Here is a 20,492-nt window from a genome sequence, read left to right on the forward strand (position 1 = left end):
GGGATTTTCAGAGTGCAAGTGAGTGGATTTTGTGAGAAGTGCAGTCTGAAGATGTTTGAAGCTATTTTAGAGAACGTGGTAGATCCAAGTGGCACATGGTATAATTTTGGAGCATGTGGGTGCATTTTGGGATGAGTGGTTTGGAGATGCCAAAGTTTTTTATGTCTGTTTTTTCTCTTGATATTAAGGGTAATGTATATAGCCCTTTGGGAGGTTGGGGTGATGCACATGCAGACATTAAAATATGTTGGGTTTCACATGACTTCTTTACAACACTGCACTGGAATGTCAGGTTAACATTAAACAATGTATTTACTTTGATGACTCATATCTGAACATTTAAGTGTTAGAGTTTAATGAACCTTTCAAGCTACATTTCCAGATAGCCATGGGAGTTGTTTACGCTCCCCTATTATTAAATGTCTATGATACCAGAGTCTGAGCAGGAGGACCAATCAGAAGATGCGATCTCCTTGATATCACAAAGAGTGAGGCTACTCATTGGTCCTTCATCACTCTGCTCTGCAGGGTCACAGCACCTCAGCTTTCGTTACATTATACAGTGCAGTCCCTGGGGTTTTGGTTAATGATGATCCAATTGAAGTTATACCCTAAAGCTGAGTACACACTACAGGTTTTTCAGACGATTATCGGGCCACTCACACAATAAATGACCATTCAGCCCGATATCACATTAGTGTGTACGCCCCAACGATGAACGATTACAGTACTCAACAAATTTTTAAATATTTCTGTATCTGGCATGTAAGTGTTTTACCTATTTTAGGGATGCTGAATTCAGTGGATAAATCAGATTATCTCTATTACGTCACATTTATTAGATACACACAAATAATTAAAGCAGTAACAGCTATATCTGCAAAGAGTAAGATGAGTGAGAACTAAATATCAAATAATGATAAATATAGAAATGAATAAATACTAAGAAAAAGAAAAACAATGGGGGCGGAGGGGTAGAAAGACATATAAAAAAAGTTAAACATAATGAAGTGCAAGATCGCATAGTGATCTTAAATGACCATAGATTACAAAACTGCACAAAATGTGCACAAATTATGAAATTAATAACATGTAAATAAATGTGACTGTGTGCAGCTACTGAAAAACCAATTAAATAATCCATAACAAATAATATATCAATATAAAATAAAAAATGATATATATAAAAATACAAAAACACCACACCAGAAAACAAAGGGTTAAATCTTCACACCTCCAGACTGTTACACAAATGAAAATGCAAGCACACATTAGGCTTGTTAGTCAAATGTATCAACAAATCACACACCGGCATTCAAAGGTGTAAGTTGGTCGAGCTATATTCTTCTTAACAGCCTAATGAATTCGTTTAGAGTATCAAGAACGTCACTTACTAAATTTATGAATTTATTATACAAAGGTACAGGGCAGTCAAATATAAAAAAAAAAACAATTAATAAACAACTGACATAACAAGCAAAGCAGTTTAAAATAAAAGTGGTTACATTATGAGTTGCATAATCTGTGCCATAGGCAATTGGCTAGGAAGATGAACAGTTTATCAATGTGGATTGATTTTCCCAAAACACTGACAATTTGCCCTTTCCCAACACAGGATTTTTTTTAAAAATGAAATGGGACGGTCTTTACAGGGGAAGTGTTAATGCTAATAGGGGTACAGGGATGTCCCCTGGTTGTCAGTATAGTTTAGTCACAAATATTCCCAAAGTTTTGACCTTTGGGTAATTGTTCACAGACATATCCCAGAGACATAACTCCCCCTTCAATAAACCAGTTATAACCCCCCACACGTTTAAATACCAAACATGATGAAATTATGACAATGTGACATGCCTTTCCCAAAGATATGTGATTATAGCAGTTCCCGGATACCGCCAGTACCTGTCATTCACAACCCTGGTATGATATCTGCTCCTCAGTATGGAGTGCACCCAGATTTCCCAAAATATCAACTATGAAGACATTTTCCTTTGAAGCTCCTATTCTTATATACCTGTATGGGCCTTCAAATGCTGCCTTTGGCTGCAAGGATGTCCAACTGTTACCGGCCCCACAAAGTCTATTCAGGTGTCCAAAAACTAACTTGTGTCAGGATATAGCTCACTGCAGGGCCCTTTGAAGCTGCTACAGGTGACACTGCTATCTTCTAACATGGGGATGTGCAGAGTCACCGAATACACACACAACAGACTTTCTGACTTCACATTTTACACTTTAGTAGCTCAACTTATCAATGGATTCCGTTGATATACCCGATTTACACTGCGGTTATGATTTAGGCCTTATTTCAAACAATTTTGTGATGGACTAACCCTTATAAATAACTGTAAGTTCTCTATGTTCACAACAAATGCTAATGTTTAGTTGAAACCATCAGGATGAATGGTATTGAGTTGGTACATCCAGTACACTTCCTGTTTAGTTTTTTTTATACCTATCGCCCCCTCTATCTGTGATTTTAACATGCTGTACCCCAACCACAGATAAACAAGTGGGGTCTCCATTATGTATCTCAGCATAATGTCTAAAGATACTATGACGCTGGAATTTATTGAGGATATTTCTCCTATGCTTGGTAATCCTTCTTTTTAGAGGTCTGGTGGTTCTACCAATATATTGGATGGAGCAACTGCATTGTAAGAGATAAATAACGAAATCTGTGTTGCAGTTAATAATTCCTATTGATTTAAACATCTTCTTGTTACTTCTTGTCTTTAGCTCTATGTTTAAGGTGTCTACATTTAATACAATTTAACCTGGCACATTTGAAAGTGCCACAAATAGGTGTAGAGAGCAAATTCAACATTGGTTCTTTAAAAATAGAATCAGTATTTTTTACAGAGTGTTTAAGGAGGCTTAGAGCTAGAATATTTTTTAAATTGTTACACTTCTTCAAAACACCCTGGGTTTTCTGGAAGTAAAGTTTGTAGAACCAGATCCTGTTTAAGTATAGGATCATTTCTATAAATAATCCTTCTAATCTGATGTAAAGCATTATTAAATTTGGCAATAAAAAGTAAATCTGTAGATTGTACATTAGTACGGTGAACATCACTTTTAGTTACAGTTATGGCCCTATTGATGATACCTAAAAGTGAAGACTTATCCATACCTCTCACTTCATCATCAGCCCTCATCAAAATTTCATTGGGTAACCTCTATTTTTGCACTGGTCAGTCATCTCTTTAGCTTGATTATCAAACTTATCCGGCATGGAACAATTACGTTTCAAGCGCATGAGTTGAGCCTTAGGTATGTTTCGCTTCCATGCCCTATAGTGGGCACTGTCATAATGCAAAAAGTAGTTAGTGTCAACCTTTTTCCTATAAGTCACAGTTTCAATCCTGGTGTCCCTGAGCATAGAGTCAAATCAAGGAAATCTATGGAGACCCTGTTGTACGTGTGTATAAATTTTAAATTACACGTGTTGTCATTCAGACAGGTGACAAAATCACCCACTGACCGTTCATTCCCTTTCCAAATGAAAAATAAATAGTCTATATAATGGCCATAGAGAACCAGGTTCGCCTCGAGTCCGCCACACCAGATGCGCTGATCCTCAAATGCACCCATTTAAGGGTTGGCGAAACACTGGGCAATTCTGGTCCCCAAGGCTGTTCCCATCACCTCCAGATAGTGAGTGTCTTCAAAAAGAAAATGGTTGTGAGTTAAAATAAAAGTGATGGATTCAAAGATAAATTTTTGGTGTACGGGTTAGAATTACCGTAATAACGGTAATACTTTCAACGCTGAGTTACTTTAGAGTAACCCGGACAAATGAATATGCCCCATAGAGTCTCATATATAAGATCTTAAGGAACACATAGTAACATAGTTGATGAGGTTGAAAAAAGACACCAGTCCATCAAGTTCAACCTATTTTGGTTCTCCTGCGATCCTGCACTGATATTTGAAATTAATCCAGTGTAAGCAACCGCCAATCTGTTTCAATTGTGAAAATCCCCCCAGACTCAATATTGCAGTCCTATTTTTACCCTATATCCACTACTATCCTTTATTTTAATTAACGGTCGTATCCCTGGATATACCTTTCCGCTAAAAATTTGTCTAACCCTTTCTTAAACATATCTATTGAATCTGCCATCACAACCTTCCCTGGCAATGAATTCCATATCTTGACTGCCCTTACTGTAAAGAACCCCTTCCTTTGCTGGTTGTGAAATTTCCTCTCCTCTAACCTTAGGGGATGACCACGTGTCCTGTGTATGGTCCTTGGGGTAAAAAGTTCCCATGAAAGCTCTCTGTATTGACCCCTAATGTATTTGTACATAGTAATCATATCTCCCCTTAGACGCCTCTTTTCTAAAGTAAACATGTCTAAACTGGCTAACCTTTCCTCATAACTTAATGACTCCATACCCTTTATCAATTTTGTCGCCCTTCTCTGAACCCTTTCTAGTTCCAAATTATCTTTTTTATAGAGTGGTGCCCAGAACTGTACTGCATATTCAAGATGAGGTCTTACCAACGATTTATATAGTGGCAAAATTACTGTCTTCCCTTGCATCTATGCCCCTTTTTATGCATGCCAATACTTTGTTTGCCCTTGCAGCTGCTGCTTGACATTGAGCACTATTGCTAAGTCTACTGTCTACGAGCACTCCCAAACCCTTTTCCATTATAGATTCTCTTAAATTAATTCCATTTAATTTATAGATTGCGTTCTTGTTTTTGATCCCTGAATGCATAACCTTACATTTATCTGTGTTAAACCTCATATTCCATTTGGCCGCCCAATCCTCCAGTTTATTTAAGTCCCTCTGAAGAGAAGCTACATCTTGCTCTGATTTTATTACCATACAGAGTTTAGTGTCATCTGCAAAAATAGAAACTTTACTCTCTAAACCATCACCAAGGTCATTAATGAATATATTAAAAAGGAGTGGCCCCAGCACGGAACCTTGAGGTACTCCACTAAAGACTTTTGACCAATTAGAAAATGTTCCATTTATCACAAATCTCTGTTCCCAATTCTCTAACTAGTTTTCGATCCAAGTCCAAATTTTGATTCCTAGACCCAGTTCCCTTATTTTGTAAACCAACCTCTTGTGTGGCACTGTATCAAAGGCCTTTGCAAAATCTAAGTAGACCACATTTACTGTCCTGCCCTGGTCTAAGTTCCCACTAACTTCCTCGTAGAAACTAATTCGATTAGTTTGACATGACCTATCCCTCACAAATCCATGTTGATTCCCACTAATAATTTTATTGCGTACCAAGTAATCCTGAATACTGTCCCTTAAAATACCTTCCAGTAGTTTCCCCACTATTGATGTCAGGCTTACAGGTCTATAATTCTCTGGTTGTGATCTCGTCCCCTTTTTAAACAACGGCACCACATCTGCTATTCGCCAATCTCTTGGTACTGAGCCTGATGAGATTGAATCTCTGAAAATTAAGAATAGCGGTCTAGCTATTTCCGAGTTTAACTCCATAAGGACCCTTGGGTGTATGCCATCTGGAACTGGAGCTTTATTTATCTTAATATTCTTCAGTCGCCTTTGGACTTCTTCCTCTGACAACCAAGTATTAATTAATGGCATGGTTTCATTTCCATTTTTATGTATAACTCCTACCATTTGTTCCTCTCTGGTAAATACTTAAGAAAAGAAAGTGTTTAATAGCTCTGCTTTTTCCTTAGTATCATTTATCAATTCACCCATCTCACTTCTTAGGGGTCCTATATTATCTTTTTTTAATCCTTTTGCCATTTATATACCGTATATACTCGAGTATAAGTCGACCCGAATATAAGCCGAGGCACCTAATTTCACTACAAAAAACTGGGAAAACTTATTGACTCGAGTATAAGCCGAGGGTGGGAAATGCAGCAGCTACTGGTAAATTTCTTTAATAAAAAAAACTTGTCTGCTGATCCACCTCCACTGTGTTTGCAGGAGAGACTGACACTAACATCAAATAACACTAACACTTTTTAAGACACTGTGGTACACTATTCAGAAGAGCATACAACTCCAAAACTTCAGGACAAGTCAGGCAGAGTAAACAAATACTTAGAATACCAATTTATAGGAAATAAAACTGTACCCTTTATGATCTGCACTTGTACAGAAATGTTCTAGAGCTCCATACAAGGCTGCTTATAAACAAAGGACTTCAGTACTAGTGAACAAAATGCAGATGCTGCTTAAAAATTCATACCAAAGATGCTGGCTGACATGAAGAAGCCATGTGGGGAAGCGTATGTGCCTTATGTCGCAGGTCCCCATGAAAACATGTTGCTATTATCAGCGGTTTAAGGATGTCCAGGAAATAGGTAGATGTAGCTATACATTTCATTATCTACTCAGCGTTTTCAAATGTGAGCAGGAATTAGTTCGAGTTATACAAACTGCATGAGAGAGAGAGAGAGAGAGAGAGAGATCTTTTACTAACCTCTGCAGTGGAACGCATGTGCGTTCCACAGACAGGAAGTTCGGCACTTGCATTGCAAGTGCCGAGCTTCCTGTCTGTGAAACGCACATGCGTTCCACTGCGGCACTAACGGCAAGCACCAAACTCTTCTCCGTTAATATTTTCCTTCACTTTCTCTTCAGCCCTTAAGCGGGCTGAAGCTATGGAGGCAGGCACCACCCTCCTTACGGCCCTGCATTGTGGGCTTAAAGCATCACTCGAGTATAAGCCGAGGGGGGGCTTTTTCAGCACAAAAATTGTGCTGAAAAACTCGGCTTATACTCGAGTATATACGGTACTTAAAAAAACTTTTTGGGGTTTGTCTTACTTTCTTTTGCAACGTGCCTTTCATTTTCTAATTTAGCCAATCTAATTTTCTTTTTGCATGTTTTATTACATTCCTTGTACCTACGGAAGGACTCCTCTGACCCTTCAGACTTAAACAATTTAAATGCACGCTTCTTCCTTTGCATTTCTTCCCTTACCTTTTTATTTAGCCACATTGGTTTAGACTTAATTCTTTTACATTTATTTCCCATAGGAATGAACTTATACCTGTATGTTTCCAACAACATTTTAAAGACAGCCCACTTTTCTTCCGTATTTTTTCCTTCAAAGGCTTGTCCCAGTCTATGCTCTTTATAGACTCCTTTAGCATATTAAAATTTGCCTTTCTAAAGTTTAAAATCCTAATTGATCCCTTATACCGTTGTTTCTGGAAACTAATTTCAAATGAGAACATATTATGATCACTGTTTCCCAAGTGCTACTTTACTTGAATATTTGATATTACGTCTACATTGTTTGTTATTACTAGGTCCAGTATAGTCCGGTTCCTAGTTGGTTCCTCTACTAATTGGGACATGTAATGGTCTTTTAGCGTGCTCATAGGCTGTAAATAAAAATCCACATAAAAGGCCAAATTGTAAGTGAGGGAACCCAACCCGAAATTAAAGGACGCCCAGGGGTACAGTAAGTATTTTAGGGAGGTGATAGTATATAGGAGTGATAGGAAAGTTATATACATAAATCTCCACATTTCCCCAGAAATTACATCACTCGACAAGGCATCATCAAGTAAAACTTTTACATTTTGCTGATACAAATGACAGGGGTTGTGAAGTAATTTCTTAGACAACTTCCAGGTCCCTATTTTTATATCGGCTTCTTGTTTATAATCTGCTCGGTTTTGTATGACCACCCCACCGCCTTTGTCGGCCTGTTTAATGACAATACAGGTGTTCAATTGCAAATCTTTAAGTGCTTTTCTCTCTTTTAGTGAGATTTGCTTGTTTCTTATCAGACTGTACATAGTGTCTTAAACTTTTCATATGTCAATTTATAGAAACAATCAATACTAGGACCCTTGACCTGGGTTGGGAAAACCTCTGATTTGCATTTGAATCTATTTATTTATTCTGTAGAGTCGCCACTAAAAGGTTTAGAAATATCAAAAAATAGGGACACACAGACTTACATGTAAATTGATATATATCATGTCAGATGCAAAATGGCTGTTGAGTAGTATTATCATTCCAAAGAACATCGTATTGTTTGATTTTATAAACGAACTAAGTCTCAGTAAAGGATGGAACAATGTTCCAATTCTGCAGTGTGTATGCACTCATAACCACCAGTGTAAGCAGATCTCCATAGAGCTTACAGAGTCATTATCTTGTAAAACGTGTATAGTGTGTACACATGAATCGGCATGCTGATCGGGACTTTCAGTCGTTGGTAAAATCGTTAACGATATCGCATCAGGAGAAATTTTCTGTAGTGTGTACCCAGCCTAACTGGAATTGCTGCTTTAAGGGGTCTATTTACTAAAAATCATCTGTCGGCGCAATGCATGAATAAAATCTTGGCCTGACAGCTAAGCAATACTCAGTTGCCTCTGCTATACTGGACCAAAGCAATAAGGGTTAATGTAACATCTTGTCAAGGGATATGTACATGCGTGACGCTGGTAACAAGTTCACGCATGTGCAACGGAACACAAATCCCTGACTTTCAGATCCCCTTGTGGGGAAAATGAGATATAGTTAAAAACTGATGAAAAATATAAAAGATAAACAATTTAAATAAAAATTAAAAAAGCATTAACCTTTGAAAAAAATGGTTTGTTGAATTAAAAATGCTTTATTTAATTCAATAATTCCTGAAATTGCATCAACAGAGCAAGTATTGATTGGTAAATAGGCTTCATCATGCTCTGCGTGGGGAAGCTATCAACAGTGATAACCACTTGACGTATAGGGTGAAGCCTTATTGCCAGTGAAAACACCCAGTATAACCAGCCATAGGGCTTTTCACCTTATGATAAATATGTCCTTAAGTCTGAGGAGAGGCTGCAAAAGAAAAATAATGCATTCTGTTTCTGAAAATAGTACTATTATTGTGTGGTCATTATGATCATGTAGATGTCACTATCAGTATTTTGTTCCATATTCCATGAATGCACAGCAGGGATTGGTTATGCTCATCAGTGACAAGAAAACACTCTAGAAAGCACATCAAAATATATTATATCGTGTTTTTTGTTTAATTTAGGAGGGAATAAATGCATGTTGATAATGGGTTTAAATATCTTAATTTCAAGGTACATATACAAAACCACCTTATTAATATAAAACAGAATATAGTTTATGTCCAAGGCTCACTTAAGTATTGTGGGTGTAGATCACTACACATACACTGGAAAAACTATTGGATGAAACACATATCTATGATATACATATTCATCTGCATGCCCCAAGCCCTCAGTACACACATTACAGATTATACACTCACCTCTGGTCTCTGCTCATTGCAGCCTCGCTTTCACATCAGATTCTTTGACGTAATCAACGAAGAAAAAAAGTGACGATTTGTTTCTCCGTTTGTATGTCAATAAAGTTTTGCGAAAAAAAAAATCCTGTATAATTTACTCGGATACGTCATACCTTTTCGGCATAATCTATTCGCTCTGATTGTCATGTGACTTAATAATGCTATTGCCATCTCATTCGGATCGTTTTAGTTGATCTTCTGCGCCATTTTGGTACACCCTGACTCTGTTGCTGGGTCCCCCAAATTTTGGCTGTTATCATTAAAGGAAGAAAAGGATGGTGAAAGGCCCAATCGTGTTAAACTATTAGGACAGAGGTAGGTTAAATGGGTGGTGATGCTGAGCTAGTATGAGAGAGGAAACGTGTAAAGAACTAATGTGTTATAGAATTAACATGTTTTTTATCTTCTATATAGCAATGTTGTTACTAAAGTGAATATAGTAATGTGTCCGTATGCGCGATAGATCGGTTGCATGTGTGGTGTTCAATTTGTGTTTGCGAATTTATACTTCCATGTGTCTCTCAATCCATGATACATGCCACCATGCATTAGCAGGGAATAATTGGGAACAGGGTAATAAGACCTATACCTTTCTATAATACCATTACTAAATAACCTATCAATCTACATGATTGTAATATAATATGTTTGATTCAATGCTGAATTTTAAGTGGTACTTAATTGGGAAAACAATTAGATTTATTGGGTACAGAAACCTGGTGTACAGTTAGATGTGAAGCAAAGATGATGTGACCCATAGCAACCAATCAGACCTAGACTGTAATTTCTTTAGTACAGTTTAGAACAGTGATAGGAAACCTGATACACTTCATGGGCTGCATGCGCGGTGCGCTAACCTTGACAAAGGGCCTTACATTACCCTAAATATCAGTAATATATTAAAACAATAACTTTAATCAAAGGAAAGAGAATACACTATTCATTTTCTATACCAGTCATGTGGCCATGACTGGTATAGAAAATGAAAGTAAATGTCTGGCTGCTATTTGTGACAGGATGGACCTCCTATGCTACCCTGTCCCTGTTTTTTGTTTTTGTTTTTTAACATTCTTGTGTGCAATCCCTAAAATACCTAATTTAGGCATTTATTATTGGTCTACATTATACAGTTTCCCCCAATAAAAGCTTTGCTTGTGAACTAGCCATTACAGATGATGATGTTCCCCACCCAGCCCCAAGTATGAAAATGTTTGTGATGAACAGGGCCACCATCAGAGTGGTACAGGGAGTACAGTAATATGAGGCCCAAACAGATTTATTAGGGAAGTAAGGTATATAGCAGGGTACTCTATCTAGGCGGCCACTGCTCCTGTGATGTGAGAGGTGGGGAGGAGGCGCACTGAAGTAAGCGATGCAGCCATGGGAGGACTGGCAAATTGTAGCCCGGGGGACAAGACTTGACTCGACAGCCTATTAGGAACATTTTAAAGGAAAAAAAATGCAGGTGACCCAGCCCAAGGTTGCCCATTATGGGACCGGCCCAGAGGGCAGGTGCCCCCCAGCCCAGTCTGCCCCTGGATGCGGCAGTGGTCCACCTTGTAACTAGCATGTCAGTCTACACTCCGAAAATGCAGGGGGCGCCACAGCTGCAGCCCCCAATCCCCGGGTGCGCATCTTCCTGATCAATAGGCATCCGGCTCCCAGACAGAGAGACTGCATTTTGCATGCTCGCTGCACAGTCGCTGATGTTTACATAACTAATGACATTACAGTACTGTCAGTAGAGAGGAGGTGAAAGGAGCTAGCAAGAAAAAGAGATACAGAGAGGTAAGTGAACTACTGCAGGGTTGGGTAGAAGATAATTTAAAAATGAGGGTGATGTGAGAGAAGGAAGGAGAAGTCCGTGACTTGTTACATTTGTAGTGGATCCCACAATTTCTGGTGGCAGCCCTGATGAGGAATATAACCATAATAGTGTAGTGAGCACAGGTGTATTCATTACTGACTGACACATTATAATTATACCACCTGTGGATCTGTACAATGTGTCAGCCAGTGATGAATACACCTGTGCTCCAGCAAGGCGATATGGAAAACCTGCACTGTTAGGGGTACTTGAGGACTGAGTTTGGGAGACACTGGTGTAAACTATAAACTAAATATAATTTAGTGCTTGATGGCTAGTTTATTCTTGGAAACAGAATAATAGGTTTCAATCACACAAGACAGGCCAGGAAGATGTCCCAATTAGTAAAGACACAAATCTGCATCTTGTGACCATACCATAGCAACTGTCCTCTGTCCTGATGGCAGTGTCCAGTGAATGCTGCCATTGAAAATGTGTTGTTGTTTTTTGCTATTTACCTCAAACACATTATATGCCATAAGCAAAATTGAATATTCTATTGATAACGCTCATCAATATCTAATTTGCCAGTTATAGTACACTAATTACATTTTCACATTCTCTATCTCTGCATTACCGCTGAAGCTCAGTGACGCAAGACACAAGCTTCACCTTTAAATGGCAAATGCAATAATATTGGTAAAGGAATCTATACCTGCATTTTGTTGCCCACTCTACGCTGCTCAAGTCGATAATATCTGGAGCCTAGGAACATAAATTAAACAATTCAGGTTAAATACTGTTATTATTCTTTTGCCACTATAGTTCCTGTCACCGCTGTCTATATTTTACTTACAGTCTTTGAAAACTACAATAAATAAGTACACTACTCCAAAATGTGAATGAAGGGGCATAATTGATTATGACTTGTGAAACCAGCATTATTTTTATTCTGGTGTTTTTATAGAGGTGTTACACAATAGAAGAGACACATGTATTTTCTATTCTATTTGTAGTATAATCTTTTATTGGCAATTTATACCTTTTTCCTAAAAAAAATAATAATAATAAAAAATCATAAACATATGTCCAGAAAAGAGCGATAAATCTGTATGCTGTTTGCTTTTCGCCTAGAAAGCTATAGATGTCTTCCCCTTGTTTTGACAGGTGCTGTCACATGTTTTATCTTTCACATTTAATGGCAGTTGAATAGACGGACAGACAACATGTTTTGCAAGGTCTGAATTTTTGACCTGCCATGTATTACCTGGCTCATCCAACATAAAAAGATAAAGAAAGCTATGAATGATTTTTGGGCCATAGAAAGGAAGCGATAAGTCTATTACAGGTTAGTATTTTTTTCCCTCCAGGTTTACAAGTGTCTCTTCTTCCAGAGCTCACTATGGTACCCATGTTAATGTTGGCTATATGTAAATAAATACATAGCAAAGCAAATGAGGTTTCATTGTGTGGTTAAAAGAAGTGGTCTATTAGAAAGTGAATTTATATCATGAAATATTACTCCTATTAAAAATATTTGATCCAAAGTAATTGCCTGGAAAATGTTTCAGGTACACCATAATATCATAAAAAGTCATGGGATGGGATGGGATGAAAATCTGTTTTTGATAAAGTCTGACTATACACGTGTGACCAAATTCTCATTTAGAGTTAGAAACAAATCCAACTAAAGGTGCATCAGGAAATACCATGTTGTAATGTAAGGGGTGAAAATGCAATATTTGCATGTAGCACACAACTAGCTTTAATGTTATACAGCGATTTTTTTTTTATTTTTTTTTTTTTTATTATTATTTTTTTATTTTTTTTTTCAATTACATTTTTATTGGGTTTTAATATCACAGACAGGTTATAAATGCACAGCCAACAAATTGGCATGGTATGTTATTGACACTAAGAGAATGACATCCTGGCAGCAGTCCAAAATGTACTCAAAGACCTGTCAAAGAGATACGCCAAACCAAACACATACCTGCTAATAACCAATAGCACACAGACAAAGGGAAAGGAGGGAAGGGGGGACTTATACAGCGATTTTATAGTTGAGCTAAGGCGCATCCCCTCCCAACTCACAATGTGGTTTTGCCATGGTGCATAATTACACCTTCTATGTTTTGTTAGTAAGAGGCAGTGTTTAAAGGTACACTAACCCTCTTCCTGATGAAAAAAAGACATAATCAGTCTTAAAAATGTGCATTTGAACGCTGCATTAACAAATAAAGGGTGGTTCCACTATTTCCTGCTTCTGTCAATGACTAACATACAATACTATGCTTTGCTATAAAAGGAAAATCTAAGGGTTGCACCAAGAAGCAGAAGTAAAGGGCTGTCCGTTTGACCTTAAATTAAAACTTAATTTTACTGCAGAAATTTTGCGAATCCAGTAATTAATTTTAGCAACCTTGCATTTGACCTTGTTATAGTGTTATGTAGCTACCTATACTTGGATATTATGTATTTTTCTTATTTAATATTTACTTGATATTTTTAACTGCCACTGCAGGTTGTTTTATATGGCATCTAACAATGCCCGCATGTGCTGCAACCAACTGCACAAGCAGGCAGACACGTGGATGTGGAAAGTCATTTCACCGGTAAGTGTGACGGAAAAACGTAATGAGCTATGTTCTGGGGCAATCTACTTCCACTGCTTTTTATATCACGCTTGTCAGTTGGGCCTTAAGCCATGTCACCAGTCAAACGTTGTCACAAACCAGTGGAATGGTGCAGCTTCATTGCGTCTGCTGTTTGTGTGAAATGGACTCAGGCTATACTTAATGAAAGTCCATTTGAATTATCACTTGTAGTAACACAAACTTCAGTGAGTATAACCTGATAAAGTTTAAAAATGCCACATCTGGTTAATATTTTTTCATAAATTGTTTCATTGTCCCTCATCTGGCCACCCTTTTATTGTTTACTCCTCTCAAGCTAATTTTGTTTTTGCTTGGTTTTTTTTTCTGACACAGATAGAATCCCTTTTTATTAAACTTGAGTGAATATCCTTTTAAGTAATGGGTGTAGTATGTGGAAATTAACTTCTAACATTTAATTGAACCTAGATGCTCGATCTGTACTTTTGAGACATGGTAAGGTGCAATATTACTGTGTGTGTTTTTTGGTTAAGCCATATGTTAGCCACACATTCCCACCGTTCTGCTGATGTGAGATGCTCTGTTAAACCGATTGGTCGTTTACCACTTCTGCCTTACAGTACTGGGGGTCATGAGTTCAATTCCTGACCATGGCCTTATCTGTGAGGAGTTTGTATGTTCCTCCCATGTTTGCGAGGGTTTCCTCCCACACTCCAAAAACATTATGGTAGGTTAATTGGCTGCTATCAAAATTGACCCTAGTCTGTCTGTGTGTGAGGGAATTTAGACTGTAAGCCCCAATGGGGCAGGGACTGGTGTGACTGAGTTCTCTCTACAGCGCTGCAGAGTTAATGGCGCTATATAAATAAATGGTAATAATAATTACCACAAGTCCTCTAATATCCATTCTGGTAAACATCTAATTTGAGGAATTTTGTAAAAAGAAAAATGTTTAATTTCCCCAGGCAGTGGTACAATTTAAACATGGGACATATGCTGTCATATATTTGTATATGTGCAATTTATTGTTGAGCTAGGATGTTTTGTTTTAAATATTTAAAGGCACATCCCATGTATTGTAATATGTCTAGTTTATTTGTTGTCCAATATATATGGTATAATGTCTCCCACTGTAAATTACAAGAATATTAGAGGCCACTAAGTGTTCAGTGACCGTATAAAGGCACACAATCACAAGCTAAATGCTTTTATATGGGTGACGTAAGTCCAGTGTGACTTTTAATATCTGTAATAATTTACAGCAGTGTTCTTCCTTATAATCAGGGCCGGATTAAGGGAATGGAGGCACCTGGGCGAAGGGGGCCCCCATTCCCCCATGAGCCCCCCCCCCCCAGGAGGCTTCCCCTGGATGCCTGAGGCCCCTGGGCTGTAGCCCAGTTAGATCTCTGGTTAATCCGGCCCTGCTTGTAATGCACAATTTGCCCTCTTGAACACTTCAGTAAGTTCACTGTTTTATACCAATAATATTAAGAGTATATACATATTAAATTCACTACTGTACTACAAGTATTTTGCCATATCCATGGTAAAACTGTAAAATCCCTTGATGGTTGAGTTGTCCATCACTTCCCAAAATTTAAACCCCTCACTTTGTTCTTTACTTTTCCAAAATCTCCAGTGTGAACTCATTTTTCTGTAATTACTTTATAGAATAAAATGGAGACATTTAACGTAACAGGATAAATCTCTTTCTAGGTTTCCACATGGACGACCAGAAATCCTGAAAAAATGGGTGATGAACATGCGACGTGATACATTTAAACCATCCTCTAAGGCAGTGCTGTGCTCTGACCACTTTGAGGAGTTCTGCTTTGACCGGACTGGTCAGACCATTCGACTGAGGGTGGATGCTGTGCCAACCGTTTTTGCTTTCCCTGGAAAAATGAGGAAGGTCTGTAGTTATTTGTTTTTTTGTGAACCCAAACACGTGGTGTAATTACTCCAGGTTGCATAAATACATTTCAAAGGATAAATGATTGATTTTATAGTTATACAGTTATTACACTTGTCTGTGTTTTATATGCACATTTTTAACATGCTACTTGCATATGTTTTTGTATGCTATTTTTTTTTTAATTTTTTTTTTTAAACAATATTTTTTACTACAAGCATTTTATACATACAAAAGTCATGACATCAATTACATGTTTTACAATGGTGCATAGGAGATAAAAAGGTCAGCTTAAACACCAAGTTAAATCAAACCTTCGTAAAAGACTGATAATTAATGATATAATTGAGTCAAATATTCATTGAGACCAATAATCAACGTGCTCATAAAATAATCCAATAAATAGCATTCCTCAGTGAACTTAATGACCCTCCCACATCCTCCATGGCTGGAGGCAAAGGGCAGGCTTCTATACATGTTCATGATTCCCTGAATATAAGAGCTATAATAAGATAATAGGCGGATCTCTTGCTAGTTCCCTCAGATTATACCAGGAAGTAAATGTCAGACACTTATGAAACTGTTTCCTCATGGTTAATGGTAGGGTATGAATATAACTTTCTCATGTTGAGAAAAGTGTGATACTTTTAAGTTCTCTCAACCTGGCCTCCATTACAGCTTGTGGTGCCACATTTCTCTGTGTGTGGGATTGATTTATTTTACGTTCTAGTAGCACCCATTTTGTCCTTTGCAGGAAAAGTGCAAAATGGGTCCTATAAAAAATATAGCACAAGACCATTAAGTTTAAGCTAGTCCAAAAGTCCTATCTCGGCACACCTGTACAAACCAAAGTGCACCGGAGCTCAGCAGCTGAGTTTGCACTAGACAGCAGCCATTTTGCTTTTTGTACATACCCTCTTTCTTTGTGCTGGCACATCAGCTTCTTTCTCGTGTCCAGACTTCTTTTTGTTTTTACTAATTACAAATTTGCATATTCGGACTACATAATTAATATTATGCAACCAATTGTATTCATTTTTATGCCCCAGTATTTAGACACTTTCTTTCTTTATAGTATTATGCTATGAAATGAGCCTTTAGATGTAGATATTTTCAAATGTTTCGAGAATGACTTAATAATATGACATCTTCTTACTGTTGTCCCAGTTCTAAATTTGGTGCATTTGACTGTGTTAATATATTTTCACAATAGTTCTTTTAAAAAAAAAAATGTAAATATGTACTCAAGTGGTAATATCAGCATCTGAGGTATACATTCCATTATCTAGAGCAAGTTGCTCCAATAGAGTGTGAGATCGCAGCTCCCATTCGCATCTGTCCTAGATTTCCTGTTCAACATGAGTGTAGAGGGGGAACTGGTCTGTTTCTTCCATTTTGCTACTCATCTGGCCTGTGCTTACAATGGCTGTTTACATTTACCTTTTATTTAGCTGCATCTTCTGTGAACATACAATGCCATCTTTACCCTAGTGCCATGTTCAGAAATTTCTTCTTTACTCCAGCAGTTTTTTGCCTAAAATGACTTATTCCTTAAGCCATAACAGAGATCAAAGACGTTCTCTAGCCTTGATAGTAATAGTAACCACTGTGTTATGATGCACTGCTCAGCACTAATTAAATATGTAATGTGTTTATTGCTTGCAGGATAGGAAGTCACAAAACTCTGCTCCAATGTTTGAAGATGTTGATGAGCATTTTTCCTTCTCGCCTCCATCGTTACCAGAACAGGCACCTACTCCGGAGCCAGCTGAAAAACGCGTTACAGTAGAACATGATTATTGTATCACAGACAGTCCAAAGGCTCTAAAAAAGAGGCTCGATGAAGCTTTATGCAGCCTTCACAATGTGAAAAGGAGGCTGAAGATCACCCAGCAAAAGTTCAGGAGGCTAAAATTCAAGGTTCAGTCGCTTGACTTAACTGAAGATCCTGTGTAAAGACAATTCCGTGGATTATTATTTTTTTTTTTAATTCTGAAATTTTTATGTATGCTTTGATACTCCTGCTTCATCTGTATCTATATGCATTTGTTGTAATGAGCTCCTTAGACTGTGTACATACAGAGTTTTATACTTTTAGTAATGCACCCACTTTGTGTTTTGGATGAAATTTCCTGAATGTGTATAAGAAGAATAAGGAATGGTGTACTCTGAAAGTACAGGGTTCCTGCGTTATATCCTTTCCTTTATAACTCCACCATTACTTTGTGCTTTAAAAGATGCCTATTAAATTTTATCACCCTCCTACCCCTCTGCATTGGATTAATTGTAAACAGAGTTCTACGCTGGAAATATATAGAGAGTGCACTGTTTCATCTCGTTTATGTAATTGCTGCTCCAGTGCATGAGTGCAACAGATGATCCTGGGCAATAAAAATCTCTAAGAGTATGATTTAGAGACACAATTTTTTGCAAAATTATTTATAGAATATGTTTAATTTCAGTTCTACAGTAATAAACTATGCATAAATTTGCCAAGTGCAAGATCGCCCATACATTTACACCTGCATCCACAGACAGCAGCTGCTAAAGCATCTTGTCAGGAATTTGTACATGTGGTGATGCCTGAGCCAATATAGGAAACTGTTGAGCAGGATGAAAGACTGAGCAGAGAAGGGGTCAGAAGAGTCTAAACTATTGCTGCCACCTTAGCACTTGTGCACACACGCATTTTCTTGCTGTAGGCTTTGCATATTTCATTGCTGTACGTGTGAATTTTATGGTCAGCTCAGCCTCGAGAACAACGCTTCTCTGTGCTGTGTTCTTTCCCGATAGGATCACTCGGTTTACAATCTTTTTAAAACGCGGCTCGAGCAAATGCTTCTGTGAGGGTTGGAAAATCCTGATTGCCATGGCGACTGAAAATTGCATTTTGACATCTGAAACATTGCAGCACTTGACTCTGTAATCACAAAGCATGAGGCACTGTGCAGTGCCATATTTGCCTACCGATATACAGAGGTATGAGGGGTACATGGACTGGTATGTTATATGGGCATAGGCTGGTGTAATATGTTGGGCTGTATATTAATTAGTCAAATGTAATTACTGTAATTGTCAATTATAATCTGCTGTGTTACTATGTGTGCAATTGGTATACTGTGCAAACCTCTACTCCCAATTTTTTGTTTACTTGTCCAGGACTGGCTTAATGTGAAGACAATTATCCAAAACACAATTTAAAAAATTAAATAAAAAAAAAAGTTAGAATGCCTTTAACTCTAAAGCCATCTGTGATGGTGTCATGGTTATCAACTTTGATTTTTTCCCTCAGTTGTTTTTGACACCCATATTACTGTCCTACAGATGACTAAATTATGTATTATACTGCAGCATATTGGAGTAGTGTATTGCATGTAGAATTTGAAGCAGTGCTTCCCAGCCCTACTCTTAGCAAGAACTTGTTTACAGAATGTCCATGCATTGGAACAGAAATATCAATGAATATTATTTATCTTGCATAGTAATGGGAGCCTAAGGACTAATGGGAAATGTTCCTTGTAAACTTAGAGGGACCCCTAGACTAAGGTCCCTACATAGCAGAATTTTATCATATTTGGTAGATTGACTCCCATGAAATTGGTATTTTATTAGAGACGGTTGACATTTGGAACTAATATCTATATTCGAATATATGACTGAATTTCTTTAATGTTGAAGTCTGGAGCTCTTAGTCTTTAGAATGACATATAAACTATTTTGTGTATGCCACTAGTATAGGAGGAAATATGTGCAGTCCTAGTACATTAGTTACTACATTTTTGTTGCTGAATGTAGCATTATTTCTGTGTGTCCACTAATATAGTTATAGGAAGTGGATAATCTGTAGATAACTGCTGCTGCTGATATACTGCATATTGCCAGTATTACAGTATTTCATATTTGGATGTGGTTTTCACTGTGGGCTTCGTACTAGATGCAGTGTAGGAGATAAATTGAGAAGGGTTTGGTTCTGTTTTGTTTTTTTTTAGCCATATGTGTAATACTCGTAATACATAAATTGTATTAAAGATTATTGTAAAATGTTATCCCTCACAGTGATCCAGTCTCCACTCCGTTATTCAGGGTAAAATCCTCCTGAAATCACTCAGAATATATTGTAACTGATGTTTTCCACACTTCTGACATTACCATAATATTAACTTTTTGTTGGGTGTAATACATCTTATATTTCAGCACCTTGGGGCAAAAAATGCTGTCCCGTCAGATATGTTTGTCTTTAGAACAATGCAGATGTTGGCTAAATGAAACAACATCAAGCTAATTTTTACATTGTTAGTAATGATTTATATATACCCACTGTAGATAATAAAATCCAATAATGACACGTAACAACCTGATGCAAAATCTGTTTACCACCTTCCTGCTCGGAAATGGAACCAGACTATTTATAAATAAGTGCATAATACAGTATATTTCATCCTATTATCCAGCGCAGTGGGGAAACATTTTAGAGTATCACTTTTCTTTGTTACAATGTATAAAAACTTCAGAATGGTATTATATAGCTGTTATTAATTCACCACTGCCAAAGCTTTGTGAAAATTCATCGTTTGTCACGGTATCAATAAACTGCCTTGGGATATGTACATACTGATTTTGTAATGTTATTTTATTACATATTAAAAAAAAAATAAGTAAAAATGCATATAAACTGCATTGTGTGTATGTATTTGCATTAATATGTTCAGTCTGTTTTTACCAACTGCTAGTTATTAAGTTTTCTTAAATGTTTGTCAGGACATTTAATAATCCTACTCAAACAAAGCCAAGAGACACAGCTATGGCACATTCCACATTCTGGACCAGCAATGTGCAACAGGCAACCCTAGAGCTGCATTCATCTATGGCT

The 20,492-nt window shown here is 37.4% G+C and overlaps 2 protein-coding genes across 2 annotated transcripts in view; one reads left to right on the plus strand and one right to left on the minus strand.

Annotated features, from left to right (window-relative positions):
- Positions 1–9,308, minus strand: part of LOC142152036 (uncharacterized) — a 42,050-nt gene extending 32,742 nt beyond the window's left edge. Inside the window, exon 1 of the mRNA XM_075208241.1 lies at positions 9,250–9,308. The gene's annotated coding sequence lies outside the window, so the exon portion shown is untranslated. The remainder of the gene's footprint in view (positions 1–9,249) is intronic.
- Positions 9,309–9,441: 133 nt separating this feature from the next.
- Positions 9,442–20,233, plus strand: LOC142152046 (THAP domain-containing protein 2-like). The gene is made up of 5 exons (XM_075208262.1): positions 9,442–9,603; positions 12,263–12,443; positions 13,620–13,710; positions 15,427–15,622; positions 17,288–20,233. The coding sequence occupies exons 3-5, from the start codon at positions 13,643–13,645 to the stop codon at positions 17,576–17,578; spliced, it is 555 nt and encodes a 184-aa protein (XP_075064363.1). The 5' UTR covers positions 9,442–9,603; positions 12,263–12,443; positions 13,620–13,642; the 3' UTR covers positions 17,579–20,233.
- The last annotated feature ends 259 nt before the right edge of the window (positions 20,234–20,492 follow it).

This window comes from Mixophyes fleayi, chromosome 1, assembly GCF_038048845.1.
Source record: "Mixophyes fleayi isolate aMixFle1 chromosome 1, aMixFle1.hap1, whole genome shotgun sequence".
NCBI lineage: Eukaryota > Metazoa > Chordata > Amphibia > Anura > Limnodynastidae > Mixophyes > Mixophyes fleayi.